Genomic DNA, 18,299 nt, shown 5'->3' with positions numbered 1-18,299 from the left:
ATCGCAGTCTCTTCCTTAAAAAATAAAATTAGCGCGACCTACCGATATCTCGTGGTTTAAACATAACAATTATTCCAAAGCACGCGTTGGATTACGCGCCTCATTGGTCATCTATCAACCCATATCCAACGCGCGCTCGTGGAAAAAATAGGGACCTTTAGATCGGAGTATGAGTACGATCGAATTTAATCCAGTAACTTAAGATTCCAAAGCCCTCACTCCTCCATGTTGCTGATATTTGAGGGAGACTATCGGTAAGAGATTGATGTGAAATGTAAAAAACGAAAGCACAAGCCCTACAAGTAGGTTTAAAAGTTCTACTCGTACCCGATTTAAAGGTCCGTAAGGTAAAGACTTTTACAATTCTGAACGAACCTTATACTGTGGTACTGTAAAATTTTCGTAAAACTTAACGTGATTTTAGTCAATTGCATTGCGTATCCTTTCTGCGCACAATATTTACGCCATCTAGCGCGCGCACGAGCGCGCGTGCACACAGAACATAACGAGCAGAGAAGCTCGACAGGGTAATCAATGGTCGTTTTCTTTTAAATAAGCATGGTGACCCCCCTTTTTATTACATAATTTTAAAGGAAAAAAAACGACTCCCTATGATATATCTAAGTTTTAAGAATTTTTTGATTTTCGATTTTGAAATATTCTCATTGAATCTTCATTAAATTCCGTTTTTACATATTTCAATGGAAGCATATAGTTGCTTCAATAGCCCTTTTATTCAATTTCTTTTGCTTTTTCGGCAAAATTTCGGCGTTTTAATGTGACATTGTTGTGTCACTAAAGGAAGATATTCATATTTTACTTCTATAAAAAAATCTGCATGTAATGAGCGCCTATCAACCAAGTCTAGATTTTTGAAAATTCTTTTATAAACTAGCAAACTTCTTATAAACTATAGCTTTAGAGCGCAAAACAAGCAAGGTGACCCCCTCTTTTTATTCAATTATTTGATGTACTAGTTGTAATTAACAACTGTGCAAAGTTTTTGACTACAAATTCGTTTTCAATGGAATCACCTTAACAAACGGTTGCTTGATCGAAACGAAGGCCCCGCGTATATAGGGGTTATCTTTTCTAGTTTATAACACAATGCTAAGTAAAAAAAAAAAAAACCGCCCTACCTCCGACCACGGTCAATTTGACATCTCTGTTCGCGACTCCCAGACGATTTACCGCTGTACACTGATACTGCCCTGCACTGTCCGCACGATCAACTTCAGAAATGTGCAGGGTTCCGTTCTCAAAAACTTTCAACAATTGAACTACGACATTACCAAGGTTGTCAATAGTGTGTAGAGATTCTGTTTTCTCCTGTGTGACATTAGTTGGTACACCAGAGTGAGTCACTGTCCAGTAAACAGATGGAGTAGGGAATCCTTTGTATTCACACGGCAGAAGAGCGGGCTTCCCAGACGAAATGAAGACCTTTCGTGACTGTGGCTCAATAGAAGGTGAAACTGCGAAAATCAAATTAATAAAGAAAGAAAAAGGATAAAAAAGTCAGATTAAAAATTCAACGCCAAAAACTTGCAGCTCGATTTTTTCAGTGCTGCTACTCAAACCCGGTCACTTGGAAAAAAGCTGACCAACCAAAAACGTTAATTGAGAACAATAGATGGCTATCCAGACAACAGCTTTACAACAAATTTTGTAACCAACTGAAAGTCTGTTTTACCTGAAATTGCTACTATCCACCCCAATGTAGTGTATACACTCTACAGATCCCATTCTCGACGGCAAAGTTAATTTTTACTCGAAAATTTAGCATGAAAACTTGCTTTGTTATTAACTGTAAAACCGAATAAATACGTTACAACCCTTTGTTGGGTTTTCAAATTTGTTGTTGAACTATTGTTTCTATTCTTCAACGTTATTGGTTTGTTTACGATCCATCCTTTGTTCTCGGTTCACGTCTTAATTGGCCGCCTTTTATCCCAAGTGGCCCGTTTCAAGTAGTCGCATACAAAGCTTGAGGGGACAACCGACACTGATATTTGATATTTGTTACATAAAACCGTATGCGTGAAGTAAGCAAAAAAGTTACTTAATATCATCCCTTCATTCCCCTCCCCGGCACGGAAGGCATACCCGGGAAGGAGGGGGGGGGGGGGGGCATTATCATATATGGGCTATATAGGTATGTGCCGCGGGATACGGTATGGTTTTTGAGGCTCTCGATCCTTAAATAGGGTGTCATTTTTAGGCCTTAAAAAGGGTATCAATTTTCGTTTTATTCATCCTTGTGTGTGTGTGTGTGTGCTGCGTTTATGAACGGAGCACACACCTATCCGAAATTTACGTGAGTACCCCCCCCCCCCCCAACCCCCTCCCCGGGAAGGCATACTTCCTAATCTAATAATTACACTGACACTAACTGTTTAAGGATATACCATAAAGTATATGTCTATGCATTTTGAATCTGAAAAAAAGGTTACGAATACATTTGTTCCATTTCAAAGGTAACACGCGCGATATCGATGTCTACCAACGAATGGCCAACGATGAGACAACTAATCCCAGTAGAACACAATGGATGTCTGCCAATAGCGAAGCGCGCAAGTGACGTCACGACTCAGACAAGACTCAGACAAACAAACCAAAATGGCGGACGGTTTTCCTAAAACACTTAAATAAAACGAAAACTTCACCTCGATTACTTCTATTTCTCTCTGAGCTCTAGACCTCGCGCGCCTATTTATTTGTACCGCCAGCCATACTGTTACTTAAATCCCCCTGCCGTCAAACGGTCCCAGCGACTTACCACAGCGAGTGACGAACTCAAAGGTAGTATAGTTCCCAGGTCCAGCTGTCGAGTTAGCGGCCACTTTCACGGTATAGTTACTACATTGGTCCAGAGAGGGGACTGTAACAGATGACGTGTCATTACCAGCCCTTACACGGCTCACTTGCGCGTTTTCCTTGGAGATAATGACGTCATATCCGGTGACGTTTTCTTCGGGAGAAGCCGCATCCCAGGTAACTCTGAGAGAGATTGCGTTTACGAAGTCGGCTGATAAGCCACGGATGACTGTAGGATGACAGCAGATTGGAACAATGTCAGCAAAAAAAAAAAAACAACAAAAAAAAAAAAATATTTCAGCATGGATAGCACTTCTATGTAAATTACCCCCGGTTACCGAACCTCCCAATTTCTCGAATTAAAGCAAGTTTTGTTTCCCTTGAAGGTTTGAGAAATTGGGCCGGATTCTATTGTGTTTACAGTATTTGTGTCGAGTCAATGTAAAACTACTACTTGCAATATTAATTAGCAGTATTTTCTTTTGTGTGACTACTTAACATGGTACTATAGCTGCATTCACACTAGGCCGAAACATGATTAGTCTGATCACAAATGAAACATGTTGCGTTGTGAGAAGTGTTCATCAGGCAGTGCATTGCGCGAATCATGATTGAAACATGATTAGTCTGATCATGATTGAAACTACCTCACGAGGTTGTTTCAATCATGATCAGACTAAACAAGTTAAAAATGGCGGACATGCGGTGAGGAGTCGAGTGCCCAAAAGCTTCAAAATTGGGCTTTCTATGTGACCAAAAATAGATCAGGAATTATCGGTGATGGATAGAGCGGATACAAGCGCGTATAGCATTGCAATGCAAAAACTTCACAAATTTCTTGCTAAACGCTTGAAAGCCCTGCTCCATCGGAGGGCTTGAAAATAGACAGAAAGACAAAGATTTAATGGAAACTTTATTGTAATTTGGAGCTACATTTTTGGGTTTACCTCGGTGTAAGAACCTGTGATATTTTTCTTTGTTTTTGAGCTTTCGTTTTTCTGCTCTGTATTGTTTCGAGGTTCTTTGTTGTCTTGGTCGTGCTTTGTTTAACGTCACCGGTGAGTTTCACAGGTTCTTACACTGAGGATGAGCAATATTTTTCGGAAGTGTAAAGATTTATGCAAGAACCGTAAAACCGGGGCATGAAACGTGTTGAAACTCACACCTACGTACCGTAATGTGAACAATGCAATAACAAGCATGTTTAGGTGAAACATGTTTCGTTGAAACATGTTTATTCTAAACATGTTTCGGGTTAAATGTGAACACAGCCTATGTCACGGATTTAACCAGATTTTTGAACAGCCAAAATTTATATTTATGTCCCAGGAAACCTAAAAACAATAGTCCGTTTTTATTAAAAATTGCTATATTAGAGCACTGAAACTGTTAACGAGCATCTTTGGCTGCGGATGGCTCGGATGGAAACGGATTGCAACTGTTAGGCTAACGTTTTGAAGTTGTTTCCGAGCGTCATCAAAAAATCAATATTCATAGGCGTAGGTTAATTTCTATCCTCAAATTAAGGTTATATTTTCCTTCCGATGTTCAAAGATAATGTTTTTTTTTTTATCAGTTTAGTTGCCTACCACTAATTTCAGAACACTATTAGACCAGAAATCTGCAAAAATCCCCATGACTTAGCTCCTAAAAGGAAGGTAATATGTTGAGAGACGTCTTGATCTAAGGCAGCCGTGAAAAAGAATGGGCAAGCGTAGAGCGACCATTCGGGCTTTAGTCACTATGGATGTGTGTGGTAGTTTTGGGTTTTTCGACCGCGATATGAGGTTGTACAGTCAACTCTTTCTAAGATGGACACTGTCGGGACCAGCTCCAACTCTCAAAGAGGTGTCCGTCTTGTAGGGAGTTTAGTTCCAGTAAAATGACTAAAAAAGGCATGAATGGGACGAACACTTGGTGTCCGTCTTATAGAGGTGTCAGTTAAAAGAGAGTTGACTGTAAACAACATTACAAAGTTTTTGACAGTGAAAAAAATGCTGCCAACGGACCACATTAATGCAAACATCTCTGTACGTTGTAACAAAATTGCAACTTTCTAACAGTATCCCTAAGGTAAATTCACAACCTTACCACATGGGAAAAATATGCAGAATCATGTATCTGCACTGTCAAAATGAAAGCAGGAGAATCTTGGATCACATTAACCAGAAAAGAGCAGTACCTACACTCCTCGCAGATTATCCTTCATACAACATACCTTGTGCTTTAGTCAGAGAACCAACATTCAAGAGAAACAGGCAGGCAAGCCACGCAACATATGACTTCATATCGTTTGTAAGGTATCGCGTTTTGCGGTTTATATCTGTCAAATTAAAGAAACGTTTTTTTAAAACTCTGTTTAACATTTGTGTAAGCTATTGAGGGGCCGTTGTGCCGTTATGCTTCCTTCTTTGTGAAGAAGAAGCGTTGCGTGACTGTACAAATGCAGATAAACACTTAATAAGTATTTAATTAATAGAAAACAATAGTGTAAATTGTGGGGGGGGGGGGGGTGGTAGATTGAGAGAGACGCTGTCAATTATGCTGCCAACTGGCCAATTTCAAAACAGATTTTTCAATCCATTTAATTCCCAACCGAAATTTCCAGAAAATCATGGCGGAGTCCATAGCAGCTAGAACTGTTTAATTTATATAGTTGAAGGCATTCCTGCTGGGTTGGGTATAGAAACCGGGTGGGGGTGGGAGGTCTGTGTGTGTGAGGGGGGAGGGGGGAGGGGAGAGAGCTAAGTTACTGGGTTAAAATAAGTAGAGAGGGGTCAACATAATAAAGATTTGATTTAAGTTAGAGCGGAAAATTGTTTGATTGATCGAATGTTGAACTCTATTACCTTCGACTGCAACGCAATCACAGAAACACGTTATAGAGGCGAGTAAACTTCACTAACTTCCGCATCAGCCGTTACGAGTAAACCATCAGCGTCGAATCAGCGAAATACACTGCCAAAACACAACGCCGAGACCTGAACAATTAATTCTTAATCTTTACAAGTTAAAGCTAATGACATGCTGAAACGATAGCTAACGAGAATGCCTAGATTTACTAGGCATTGTGCAACTTATTTAGGTAGTTATTCCTAACATTCATTATCTATTTAAATATTCATAGATTGCGGTTTTCAACGTTTGCTTTTGATCCTATTTATATACTAGTGTGAATCTTTTACGTGACATTAAAAATTTCTCACGTCTGATGGCTGATCGACAGATACTAAGCTATTAACAAGAACGTATTCGTTTTGCAACATAGCTAGCAGAAGGAATAACGTAAAATGTTTTTGGTAACAATGCAAATATGTTGCATTGTTTGTGAAAGTTCCAATACACTACAACACATCTTTTAAGACAATATATGTTGTCTGTGATACGCAAAGTATGAAATCTGCGTATATTGTGTATCGAAGGATCGCTCGATGTCTTTGATGCACGACGCAATGAAAGCCACTAACACAAACTGTAAAGTTAAATCAAAGTAAAGTTTATATTTTAGAACATTCCCGATCGCCATAAGCATAACAGCGGGCATATATTAAAATTTAACAACTCAGTGAATCAAAATAGTTCTGACATGATGTCACGAATTCGATGTTCGTTTCTTCTGAAGTTTACGAAATTTCCCTCTCTCTTTAGTTCGATGAAAGGTGTACAAAACCGTTCAGTCCTTATGCCAAAGAATAAGACTTACCAGTAAATCAGCAGTGAAGCATTTAGAGCGATTCGTTTTGATCTTTGACGCCGCTTCGCATTTTTGCTTCCTGTTGAAGTGTTCAGCTATGCGGAGAGAGAACTGGAGCTGTACTTTGGTCACGCCAGTTTCGCTCGTCATGCTGATTGTCACGCACTTGCCTCAGTACTCTTACCAATACAGTTTGTTTTCCTATTCAAATAAAAATCATTCTACAGAAGAATATTACTTGGCGCATAGGTCAGATACAGGTATTTATTTCTCCATGTTTTGGTACGTTTTATGATCACGAAGACTCAGGTATCGCGAAAACTATGCTCTTGAGTCCCTGAGCTTTTTTGAACAGCGGATATTCCATAAAATAATGGCAACAACATGGCGGACGAGAGGGATTTTAGCCGGGTTCTGCGTTCTTGCTGTTGTAACAACCTTTGTGAACAAGGTATTTGCCTTTAATTCCTTTAAATGAATTGTATTGTCGATGTTAATTCATTCTTTCTTATAATATTTCTTGTAATTTAAAAGTAATTCGCGTTTAAACCCCAGCCATGTGCTCGAACCGGTCTGGTCAACAATTCAATAAAGAGTGCTTAAAAAACAACAACACACATTTTAAACTTGCCTTCAGAAAGCCTTGATCGCAATTTCACGATTGGTTTCTTTAGAAATTATTTCTTCGTATTTATTCTGTATTTTTTGCAGCATGTTCTGTCAGATTTGAAGTTTACTTATCCCACAATCTTTCAAAGGTACGTTGTTGAACAGTCACCATTTTTTTTTTTTTTTTTTTTCGTTTCTTCCCTATACCCCAACCACATTCCCCCTTTCATACATATTTTTCTTCCCTCTCTTCTTTTTTTTTTTTTTTTTTTTTTTTCCCCCCCCCCCCCCCCCCCCCTTTCGGTTTTTTTTTTTTTTTCTTTTTTTCTTCCCCCCACATAATTTATAAAAAAATATCAAAAATTCTATATACCTGTAAAAATTTTTTAAAATATTTTATAATCCCCAAACAATTATAAAAAAAACTTTTTTTTTTTCAAAAAAATAATATTTTTTTTCCCCTTCCCCCTAAAAAATTCTCTAAAATTTTTTTTTTTCCCCTAAAGAAAACCACGGATTTTTACCCTTACCCCCAAAGAATTCCACTGTTCCTCAACAGGTCGGGTACAAAATTTTATGCAATAGCCCTTTATAGTATTGAGCTTCATAATTTCATAATTTATTTTCGAAAGATTTCCGCACAGCCCCCTACATTAATAATGTATGCAACTATTTCATACTATCACTATAATTAAACAGCAACCATGAAAAGAATTTTTTAATAGTTTACGGAAAATTTTTCAGGGGGTGCTTAACTAATCATGTAGGGCCTATGCACTTTTTTTGACAAATTACTTTCTTATTTTTCCTTTTTCTTTAGTTGGCAAACTGGAACTGCTGCCTTAATACTACTGTCCATGAATGCCTTAGGATATATAGAACTGAACATTGTACCAGTTAACAGGTAATGCTTGTACATTATTGTGACCCCTCTGAAAGGCAAATTATTTGTAAATGTCAGCCAACTCTCTTTTCAATGCACCTTCAACTGTGCCCCCCCCCCCCCTGCCCCCCAAAAAAATATATCCCCCCCCCCAGCCTGTTAAAAATAAAAAAAAAAAAAAAACAACCTAGAGTTCCGCTGGCTACTTGATTCTATTTTGCCGGTTTTTTTTTTTTTTCCCCCCGGGGGGGGGGGGGGGGGATCCCCCCCCCTCCCCCCTTTTTTGGCCCCCGCTGCTGCGGCCCCCAAATTATCCCCCCCCCCCCGCGTTTCTTTTCCCCCCTTCTCCCCCATGTTTCCCTTGCCCGTCCTCTCCTTCTTTTCCCCCTTGGTGCCCAGGAAAAAGCCACGTGTGGGTTTTGCCGGTTACTCTGGTAAAATTAATCAGCTCACGACAAGCAAACTTTGTGTTGTCATAGCCACCTAAGACTCTTCCAGTTGCTGACCTCAATTTCAAAACATTCTGAACACCTTATAGAATACATTATTCTCTAGTTCCTGGCTTTTACAGTATCTCATATCAAATTGCTTCAAAACAAACAAGTATGTAAATGAGGACCTCCCCCCCCCTGGGTAGTTAAATTAGCAAACATTAAACACTTCATCAATAGATGAGCTTCAGGAATGGTGCCTTAGGTATGGTGGAGCCACACATGCTTCTAGCGAATGTGAAGGTAAAAACTGGCCTTGGTGTCCCTGCAAACAGCTTTGCAGAAAAAAGTAATTGGCAATTATAAACAACAACATGTTTTCAGTTTGTTATGTTTATTCAGTGACATCTTAAGAAGTTTGTATGAATATTTGCCGCAACCCCAGTTTTTGACTTACCGGTAATGAATTCTGAGGCAAAAGGTGCAGCTTACAAAGCTAGTGGTAATTTTAGTCAGTAATATTAGTAAGATAATATGCATATATAATTATATGCAAACACTGATCGCCCTAATAACAAATTATATGCATAATTTATCCCCCCAAATTCTTCCCACCGTGCATGTAAACATCTATCTTTATCTATATCTCTTACTAATGTATTATACATGCTGGATAATCAAGCGATTTTTCGTGTAATACTCTTTTTCAGTACTGTTCTCGTATCCTGGCTACCTGCCTCATTGCTATTTAGTGGAATAATTTATTCAGGATCAGTTGCTCTTTCAAGATTGGTAAGTTAACCACTGAGACAGCATTATTTTGTTATTTTCATATTTGGCCTCTGAACTCCAGTTACCAGGAAGTGTAATAAACTTATGCATGTTATAAAACTGTTTGATGTTTGAAAAGAAAATTGTTTCAGAATTGATGGAAAGATTGCAATTTGTAATTTCAGTTGTGACCCTATTGGGTGGGGAAGACCAACCCCCCCCCCCCAAAGAAAGGGAAGGGAAAGGGGGGGGGGGGGGGGGAGTGAAGGAAAAAAAAAAAAAAAAAAGGTGTATTTTTAATTGAAATTTTGGGGGGGGGGGTCATAGGAAAAATCCCTTCCATGGGGGAGGTATGGATATTTTCTGGAACCACACATTTACCTTACAAGCTGCAAATCTACTTGCTCGATTTCAACTGGGTATGTGACATTCAATGGCTGACTTAGGCTCTGCCTCCCTGGATGGTAACATCGTATTACTATGAAAATCACTGATCTGTGGAATAAGCCCAAATTTCCATGTCGCTGCCCCACCCAATTTCTTCTACTTCCTCTGTAAATTCAAACCCTCGCCCTGTCGGGTATAACTCACAGCTTGCTGATTACACCATGACCGTCATTAAATAAATCCCTGAATAAAAAGTCGGTAGAAGAGAAACTCAACAAAAGCTTGGTTAAAAGAAATGCTTGCCATTTGCCATTTTCTTTTAGTGGTTGTGTCACGACTTCGCTAATTTTATGTTTTGGTGTGAAAAAATAAATTTAACCGACGAGATTTTTTTCAAGCGCGGTTCAAACAAATGACTGTAAACAACATTGTTGGCAAGGAGGTGCAGCACGTGAGCCACAGGAATTTCTGGAATTTGTCACTGCCAGTGGGCTGGTTAGCAATATCAAAATTCTTGCCAGTTCCACAGTGATTTTTGTATTATTTGATATTAATTTCTACAAATGTCTCTTTGCTTGTTTTAAAATAGCCAGTCCCAGTTTTCTGTGCAATGCACTATACATGCACATTGTTTGTGACATTACTGGATTCATTCTTACTAAAGAAGGTGAGATTGTTTCATGTGTATTGATCCTCTTTTTTCTAAATTAATGGCTTGAAAAATGAAAACAGCTGACTGTCAACTTGTAAAGAATTTTGCCAGCATAACTGTTTTACAAATGAAGAAAACAAGGGTTATAAAATCACAACTTTGTGGAACCTGGAACCATAGAATATTTTAACTTTTTTTTTTTTTTTTAACCCCCCTTTTACACCCCCCCTTCTAAACCCCCCCTTTTTTTTGCCCCCCCCTTTTTTTTACCCCCCCTATTTTAATAAGCCCCCCTTTTTTGACCCCCAAAAAAAAAAAACCCCCCGCGCCCGAATTATATATATATTTTTACTAAAAAAAAAAATAATTATAAAAAAAAAAAAAAAAAAAAAAAATATTTATTATTATTTCTTTTTTTTTTTTTTTAAAAATTATTTTTTTTTTCAAAAAAAAAAAAAACCCCCCCCCCCGAAAAGCCCCCCTCCCCGAAAAAGCCCCCCCCCCGAGGTGCCAAAAGTAAAAAAGCGACCCGGGCGCTAAATCGAATCATTACGGTACATTAATAATGCCAGTGATGCATAAATTTAAAGGTTTGTTGTTGCATCTATTTAGTAGTTGCTGCTGAAGTAGTGGTTTGCTTTGTTTGTGGAAGTTAAGGCGTTTTTTTTTTTTGTTTTTGCTTTGTGTTGTTTTGTCCTGATTTCAACTTATATGTTTGCACTGAAGAATATACTTTAAATAAATGTTACTGTTTATGTGAAAATTTATGTTGTTTTTTCAGGATCCATCAATAAATTCACAATTCAGGTGAGATTTTCTAAACATACTCTAGATTGATTATTTAAATGTATTTTTATTTCTTTTTTAAATTTTAAGTGGTAGAGTTGAATAAAAAAAACAACATTTAGTTGTTGATTATCAACTGGATGCTGCTAAAAAAATTTTGTAGGAAAATTAAAAAAGGTGACATTTTGAGCATTAGCCCTTTGGTGAGGACTAATGCTTCTACATTGGGTAACACTTGCAACAACAGCTTTTTAAAATTTGCTTCAGCCGTTTATTTACCTTTACCACCTGCCAGTTGACAATCAACTAATTGTTTCACTTCCCCATTACAGTCAACTCTCGTTATAGCGGACACGCTTGAGGCATCGTTTAGTGTCTGTTATTGCGAGAGTACATAATAGTGAGAGTCATTTCCAGTCAAACCTCACTGGGGATCTGGATTTTGTCCGTAATAGTGAGTGTCCTCAATAGCGGGGTGTCCTTAAGGTGATAGTTGACTGTACATTTAAGCATAACAGTTTCGTTAGAAACTAATAACTCAAGTAAAATAAAAACCTTCCTTAGGAGGGGTGTGAATATTTTTCAGAACAACACATTTTATCCCTGGGTTATGAACAAAAAGCCTACATGACCAAAAAAATATGATCCGTTGATCTAATTTCCAAGAAGTTACAACACAGAGCACAGTGAACAATGGAGGCGTGGTGGCCTAATGGCTAGTGCGATGGACTCCAGATCAAGCGGTTCGGGTTCAAGCCTGGCCGGGGTCACTTTGTTGTGTTCTTGGGCAAGACATTTACTCTCACAGTGCCTTTCTCCACCCTGGTGTATAAATGGGTACTGGCAAACTAATGCTGAGGGTAACCCTACGATGGACTGACATCCTATCCAGTGAGGAGTAGAAATACTCTTAGTCACTTTATGCCTCAGAAACCAGGATAAGCTCTGGTCTGTATGGGCCACGAGGCTCAATGCAGACGTAAATCTTTTTTAACAGTGTGCAATGTGTGTAGAATGATACTCTGTAAGAAATTGCCAAAAAGTAAATGTAACTTTGCTTGCAGTTTAATACTTACAGCTATAGCAACAGTGTCGGTCGCAGGAACAGATTTCCAGGTTTGTTTACAAGATCTTATTATCAAACTTTTGAAAATCTTTTTATACCATGCCATAGAAAATACAGCCAATCAGAATACAGGAAAGCCGTTGTATATTCGACGGTATTCAACCCAACCTTCCCATCGTGCGCTACGATCTTATTCTCGATGAAACTTAGTAAGCGTATTTTCTATGGCATGGTATAAAATAGTTACACAACACTTTCTCGTGGTATACTATGGAATATCCCACTTGTTACTTGTATTTTCTTCGTATACACACTCGCCTAAAGGCTCGTGTGTATACCGAGAAAATACAAGTGACTCATGGGATATTCCATAGTATACCACTCAAAAGCGTTGCATAACTAGTATGTACATGTAAAGAAAAATCTTTACAAGATGCCACGATAATTTACTGACAATGCTGCTAATTACACAGGGTTCAAAATAAAATTTCGTTTTTAGCCTGAATTTGTCGGCTTTTTTTGTCAAGGCTCATTTTTTCCAGGCTGTTAGAGAGCTATGCATTTTCAAGGGACACAAAGTGGTCAGACTAGTACAGGGTAGTAACCGTTTTTTCGCTTCCCTTTGCTCTCCTCCCCCACCCCCCCCCCCTCCCCCCCCCCCCCCCCCCCCTCCCCCCCCGATACATTTTAGCAAGGCCAGGCCACCGTGAGTGGATTTCCAATTATACCAACACCTTCATTGGATTTCATTTTACAGGTGTAGCACTAAATCTCCATGTCACTACCCCTTTAACAACTGATTATTTTGTTAATACTAGAAGATGATAAATTGTCTATTATTCTGGCCTGGGGGCTTATTTATTTCAGACATGTTAAATGAGGGAGTGGGGTGAATTTATTGTAATAAAAGAACGGACGATTTTAACTTTACCGCACAATTTGTTTTTGTGTCGTACTTAAAACAAAGTATATGTACTTGTAGCATTTTTTCCAATGCCTACAAGCACTGTATGTCATTGGCTATGTCCTTGGATAGTACAGTAAAAGTGCAGCGGCAATGCGGTTTGTTGGTAATTTGTTTTGGTTTTGAAGTCAAAGTGGTAAGGGAAGGGAGGAGGGCTAATAAAAGGAGAGAGGCAAGTCATTCAACTGGGTTGATATTTGCGTCTTTATCCCTTAATTCGTTACTTCTACTTGTCATTTAGTGTTTATGAACATTGCACTTCTGACAGCTATTAATGATTAATGATCCAATTTGTGATTTACAGTTTGATCAAGTGGGATACAAATGGATAATGGTTTATTGCGGATTTTCAGGCAAGCAGATTAAATATTAGCCTTGGACTTATTATGAAACCTTTATGGTATATTGTATTATAACTGGGAACTTACCTGTACATATATTGTTGACTTTGTAGCTTTGTATGTGTTTTACGGAAAAACCAGGAAGAAAAATTCGTTGACTGATCTTGATAAAATGTTCTACAACGCTGTTGTCAGGTTCGTTTTATTCAGTCTATTGTTATTATATATTTTTTTATACTTTGAATATGCTTATTGTTGTTATTCTTTACGCACGCATGCACGAGCGAACGCACGCACGCACGAACGCACGAGCAAACGTACGCACGAACGCACGAGCGAACGTACGCACGAACGCACAAACGCGCGCATGAACAAACGAACGCACGCACGCAAGTACAAAAGGACGCACGCACACACAAAGGAACGAAAGAACGCGCGCACGCACGCACCACACATGCACGAAAGGGGGAACGAACGAAAGAACAAATAAAATGTCCTGAATTTAAATATAGTTGTAGCTCCCGTGAGCGACTACCCAGGGAAGCTGGAAATGACTAGTTGGTAACTCCCGAAAGTGGTCATAGTCACTTACGGGAGTGATCGTTTACGAGAGCTTTTAACTACAGAGTTTTAGTGACAATTCAAATCGGGTTTACAATGGTGTTCCTAACTAGAGTTGGTCATACGAGAGGAGACGGGGGGTATGAGATCACGCTATAATGTTAGGCAAGTACCGCTGTTTGTTATATCATGGTTCTCTCTATTAAAAATTTAGGTTAAAAGCTGTTAAAAATATGACTAAACATTTTCGATCTACAGTGGAACCTCGATTTAACGAACCTCTATATAACGAAGTCCTCGATATAACGAACGATATTTTTCGTCCCAGTAATAGCAAAATAAGAAAAGAACCTCGATATAGCGAACACATTTTGCCAGTCCCTTGGCCTTTTGTTATATCGAGGTTCCACTGTATTTGGTCATCTTCAGAGCCGGATTGATCATCTGAAGATGATCAAACAGATCGAAAACGTTTAGTCATATTTTAAACAGCTTTTAACCTTAATTTTTGATATATTTTTTATCGGCGAAATGTACATATGGTTCTCCCTATTTTCCTTCTCCAGTGTTATTGTTTTAATGGGAATTAGCGTGGTAACAGGTAAGCAGGCTCGTATATCTTGTACCAGGTCATTTTTTTAACGAGAACGATATAAAAATTAATACCAAATTGTAACGGTTAACCATTAACGTATCAATAATTTTACCTAACCTCGCCTCACGTCAACTTATCATATACCATTCTTTCCCCTCTCTTCCAACCTGTCCCGCCCCGTCCCGTCCCATCTCTTCACCTAAGCACAGCTTAGCTACGCTTAGCTTAGCTTACAACGTTTTGGTGACGAAAATATCCCAAGCGAAGCGTAGAATTTGTTTGTCAAGATATTCCGTCTCGTGAGTGAATGCAAACATCTTCCGATATCTGCCGATATCTTTGGGACAGTCTTAGCCCCCACAACCCCCCCCCCCCCCCCCCCCCCCACACACACACACACACACACACACACACACACACACACACACACACACACACACACACACGTTCAAAAACGCTCCGCCGCCTCTAATTGTTTTACTTTGTCGTAAAAGTTAAAGTCAGGTGCAAACAAAATTATGTTTTCAATTAGCTCCCTGATCAAATTAATAGAGAGTATCTGTCTATATTTCCTTCAACCACTGATGTGTAATTTAAATCATTGATTGTGTTATGCCCGTGCAACAAGATGTGTATGTTTTGCTAGGTGAACTCTACAGAATAATCGAGTTTCCATTCTTATATTCAACACACTTTCATCTGGGCTGTATGGGGAGGTAAGTCACGTGGTTACTTTTTACGCCCTCGATTGTTTTTATTTTTCTTAATATCGTACATAGGCAAAACTTATTCTTTTACCTCACCCAGACCATGCACAAGTCTCATTGTAGGCTAGGCTAATCAAGACATTTTAGGTTAAATTTTGTTTGCAACAAACTGCAAAAACCCGCAACAACAAAAACAGAAACAACGATATTTATTCATACTCTCTTTCTTTTACAAATTAATGACAAGATATTAAATAGATTTAGCCAAGCCTGCGGGCTCCCCTTCGCCCTTCTTCACTACCGTGGCTGTGCGCCCCTCCATGCCTCGGTCGCGTTCCTCACGTCCTCATGGTCCCCCCTCACGTCTGTCCGCCTGTCGCTCTGACCTCCCCATCGTGGGTTCTTCTGTGCCCCGTCGTCGCGTCCGTCGCCGCCCCCCCCCCCCCCTCGTCTGTTCTTCGTGCTCCTCCCCCCCCGGCTCCGCTATTATTAGCAATAAAATTAGAGTACTGACTGCCTGAAATAACCATAGGGGCTAGCCGAGCCAGGCAGCAAGTTGACATAAGCATTAAATTTAAATAAATTACAGGTCGGCAAGACAGCACCAAATGACACCAAAGAAAGAAAGAAAGAAAGAAAGACAGACAGACAGACAGACAGACAGACAGACAGACAGACAGACAGACAGACAGAAATCAGATAGAGACACACAAAGACAGGGAAAGTGATACAATAGATAGAAAACAACTAGGAATTAGAGCATACTACATAATTATATAATTAGGTATAATTAGGGAAGTCTTAGCATTTTGATCCACCGAGAACTCGGTTGTTTACATGCTGAAATGAACTTTTGTGAATCATGCAGTAATCAAACAGCGCAATATGTCTGTTAAAGTAATAGTTATATATATACTGTTATTGGAAATTAAACCACTAAGACGTTTGACATTTTTATTTCCTCCACCTTTCTGTTCTCAGTGGTATTTTCGGTGCGGCGCTTGGGCTCTTTCATGCCTTTCTCCAGAGCACGGAACTTTCAAATTCAATGGGACTAATAAATAGCCTTAATAAGGTGAGTTAGTTCAATTAAATAAACACGAAATCCTACTACTGTATCGTATTCAATCGATGCCAGAAAATCTGTTACAAAAAATCTGTTACAATCCGTGACAGAGTCCCTTTAAGCTTTCGGAAATCGTAATCGTGTAAACTTATATTCAACAGGTCGTCATATCATTTTTGTCGCTGTTTATCTTCGATATCACTCTTGACACAAACATGGCTGCAAGGTAACTGAGATAAAGTTTGATTTTTTTAATGTTGCTTACCGTATTGTGGAGGCCCGGTGGCCTAATGGTTAGTGCACTGGACTCCGGATCAAGCGGATCACTGTCAGGGTTCGGGATCACTGTCAGGGCTCTATCTAAGATTTATCGTTTGGGGGAGAAGTACCAAGTGGCTGAAGGCAACGAGCTTCCTAGAGGGGTCCGGATGCCTGCCCCTCCCCACGGAAATGTTTAAAAATGAATATGCGCTGAAATGCAATCTGGTGTATTTCGAGACACAATTAGTGTCCTTAGACAGGGAATACTTACTTCCTGTGCACTGAGCTTGTCACGTCTGGATGAATTTTCCGATATAGTTACTTTTAGTATAAACCACACAAGTGAGTAGTGCTTTTCGCGCGCGCTGATTGGTAAACTCGGAGGTGATTAGCAAAGTACTATTCACCTCAGAGCAGCTAAAGAGAAACAAACTGCATTCGCGCGTCGCTTTGTTTACCGAAAGTGATGTTTTGGTTAGCTAGTTATTCAACCTGTCTGGTATATACTAAAGCAATTAGTTGCCTCAGTGTCGGTGACTGTGGTGTATACTTGCCAAGCCGCGAAACGGCGAGGTAATTATCCGGGGAAGCTTTCCACCCACGTGCATAAAGAAATGAGTATCGACGAATTAACTGCTTGGGTTTACACTGTGATGGACTAGCAACTATTCCAGGGGCGGGGGGGGGGGGGGGAGTAGAAATACTCCTACTCGCTTCATGCTACTGAAACCGGGATAAGCTCCGGCCTGATGGGCCACTAGGCTCGAACACAGACTTTGCCTACCTCACACCGACCTGTTTTTGTTTTAGTTTGGAGGATTGCCTCTTTCAAATTAAAGGAACAATTCTCCAGAAAACATCACAAGATCTGAAAGAGACATTTAACTTGCGTCTACATGTACGAAGCTGAAGTGGTTAAAACGAAGCAATAAACCTTGCATAATATTATTTCGTAATCATATGTGTAAACTTCAGGAATGATTTGTAAAGTAGAGAAAGAAACCGTTGCAGTTTCATAGCCGTGAACTTTACGACAGGAAAGGAACTTAATTTACTTTAGCTTGCTTTAACTTCTTATATACCCTTCTCTTTAAATAATGCGGGTTGTTTTTATTTTTATTTTCAGTATAATCGTGGCTCTCAGCAGTGGAGTACTTTACTCGTACACAGTCACTGTTCATAAAGAAGCTGAACAGCACAATTCACATCCAATACATGACAGCTAGACTTCATGAAAAGGAGTCTTTAAAATATTCACTATGATATTAGATGCAGAAATATATTTATTGTCCCATGTTACGCACCGTACAGAAAAACCTTTTTTCTTCAGTGTAAAAATATTTTAACTTACGTAATAAAGCAATTTAAAATACTGTTAAAGTGGATTGCCGGATAAAGTAAATGGTATAGTGAAATTCCGACAAAGACGAAAAAAGAAGAACACCTCTGAACGTATTCCTACTGTCCGAAATAATTTCCAATAGGAAGTTTCTATTTCATCCGATCCCACCGGTTCAATCAGTTTTTTCATACAAATGGGAAGCGATCCAGGTTGCTTGAAACTGTGCTGGACTAGTGCCTTGTGAGGGTGAGGGCAATTGTTTCGAAATGAGAGGACATTTTTAGTTGCGGGGAGATAGTATTTCACTTAACGTTATTCTTGGAAAATTACTGCCCCAAATCCCCTCCCCCAGGGATGTATATAACA

At 39.3% G+C, this 18,299-nt stretch overlaps 2 protein-coding genes across 3 annotated transcripts in view; one reads left to right on the top strand and one right to left on the bottom strand.

The window, feature by feature from the left end:
- LOC144665211 (uncharacterized) overlaps positions 1-6,616 on the bottom strand; it is a 28,944-nt gene extending 22,328 nt beyond the window's left edge. Inside the window, exons 1-5 of one of the 2 annotated variants that reach the window (XM_078526399.1) lie at positions 6,521-6,616; positions 5,667-5,775; positions 5,036-5,140; positions 2,780-3,046; positions 1,140-1,475 (exon numbers count right to left, since the gene is read on the bottom strand). In XM_078526399.1, the coding sequence (XP_078382525.1) occupies positions 1,140-1,475; positions 2,780-3,046; positions 5,036-5,105 (673 nt within the window). In that variant the 5' untranslated portion in view covers positions 5,106-5,140; positions 5,667-5,775; positions 6,521-6,616. The remainder of the gene's footprint in view (positions 1-1,139; positions 1,476-2,779; positions 3,047-5,035; positions 5,141-5,666; positions 5,776-6,520) is intronic. The other variant, XM_078526400.1, reaches the window with a different exon arrangement.
- Positions 6,617-6,780: 164 nt separating this feature from the next.
- LOC144665327 (UDP-N-acetylglucosamine transporter TMEM241 homolog) lies at positions 6,781-17,955 on the top strand. The gene is made up of 14 exons (XM_078526559.1): positions 6,781-6,962; positions 7,223-7,269; positions 7,941-8,024; positions 9,145-9,226; positions 10,182-10,259; positions 11,026-11,051; positions 12,095-12,146; positions 13,365-13,413; positions 13,515-13,596; positions 14,529-14,563; positions 15,204-15,273; positions 16,246-16,339; positions 16,492-16,556; positions 17,718-17,955. The coding sequence occupies exons 1-14, from the start codon at positions 6,885-6,887 to the stop codon at positions 17,815-17,817; spliced, it is 942 nt and encodes a 313-aa protein (XP_078382685.1). The 5' UTR covers positions 6,781-6,884; the 3' UTR covers positions 17,818-17,955.
- The last annotated feature ends 344 nt before the right edge of the window (positions 17,956-18,299 follow it).

The sequence above is a fragment of the Oculina patagonica genome, chromosome 9, assembly GCF_052425735.1.
Source record: "Oculina patagonica isolate OP01 chromosome 9, crgOcupat, whole genome shotgun sequence".
Lineage (NCBI taxonomy): Eukaryota > Metazoa > Cnidaria > Anthozoa > Scleractinia > Oculinidae > Oculina > Oculina patagonica.
The sequence above is the reverse complement of the archived record's forward strand: the minus strand, read 5'-3'. Positions and strand labels throughout refer to the sequence as shown.

Excerpts from the sequence above, each read along its gene's own strand:
- LOC144665327 (XM_078526559.1), top strand. The coding sequence starts at position 6,885 with ATGGCAACAACATGGCGGACGAGAGGGATTTTAGCCGGGTTCTGCGTT. Across the intron at positions 6,963-7,222 it reads TAACAACCTTTGTGAACAAG|CATGTTCTGTCAGATTTGAA; the intron begins GTATTTGCCTTT and ends TATTTTTTGCAG. Across the intron at positions 16,557-17,717 it reads GACACAAACATGGCTGCAAG|TATAATCGTGGCTCTCAGCA; the intron begins GTAACTGAGATA and ends TTTTATTTTCAG.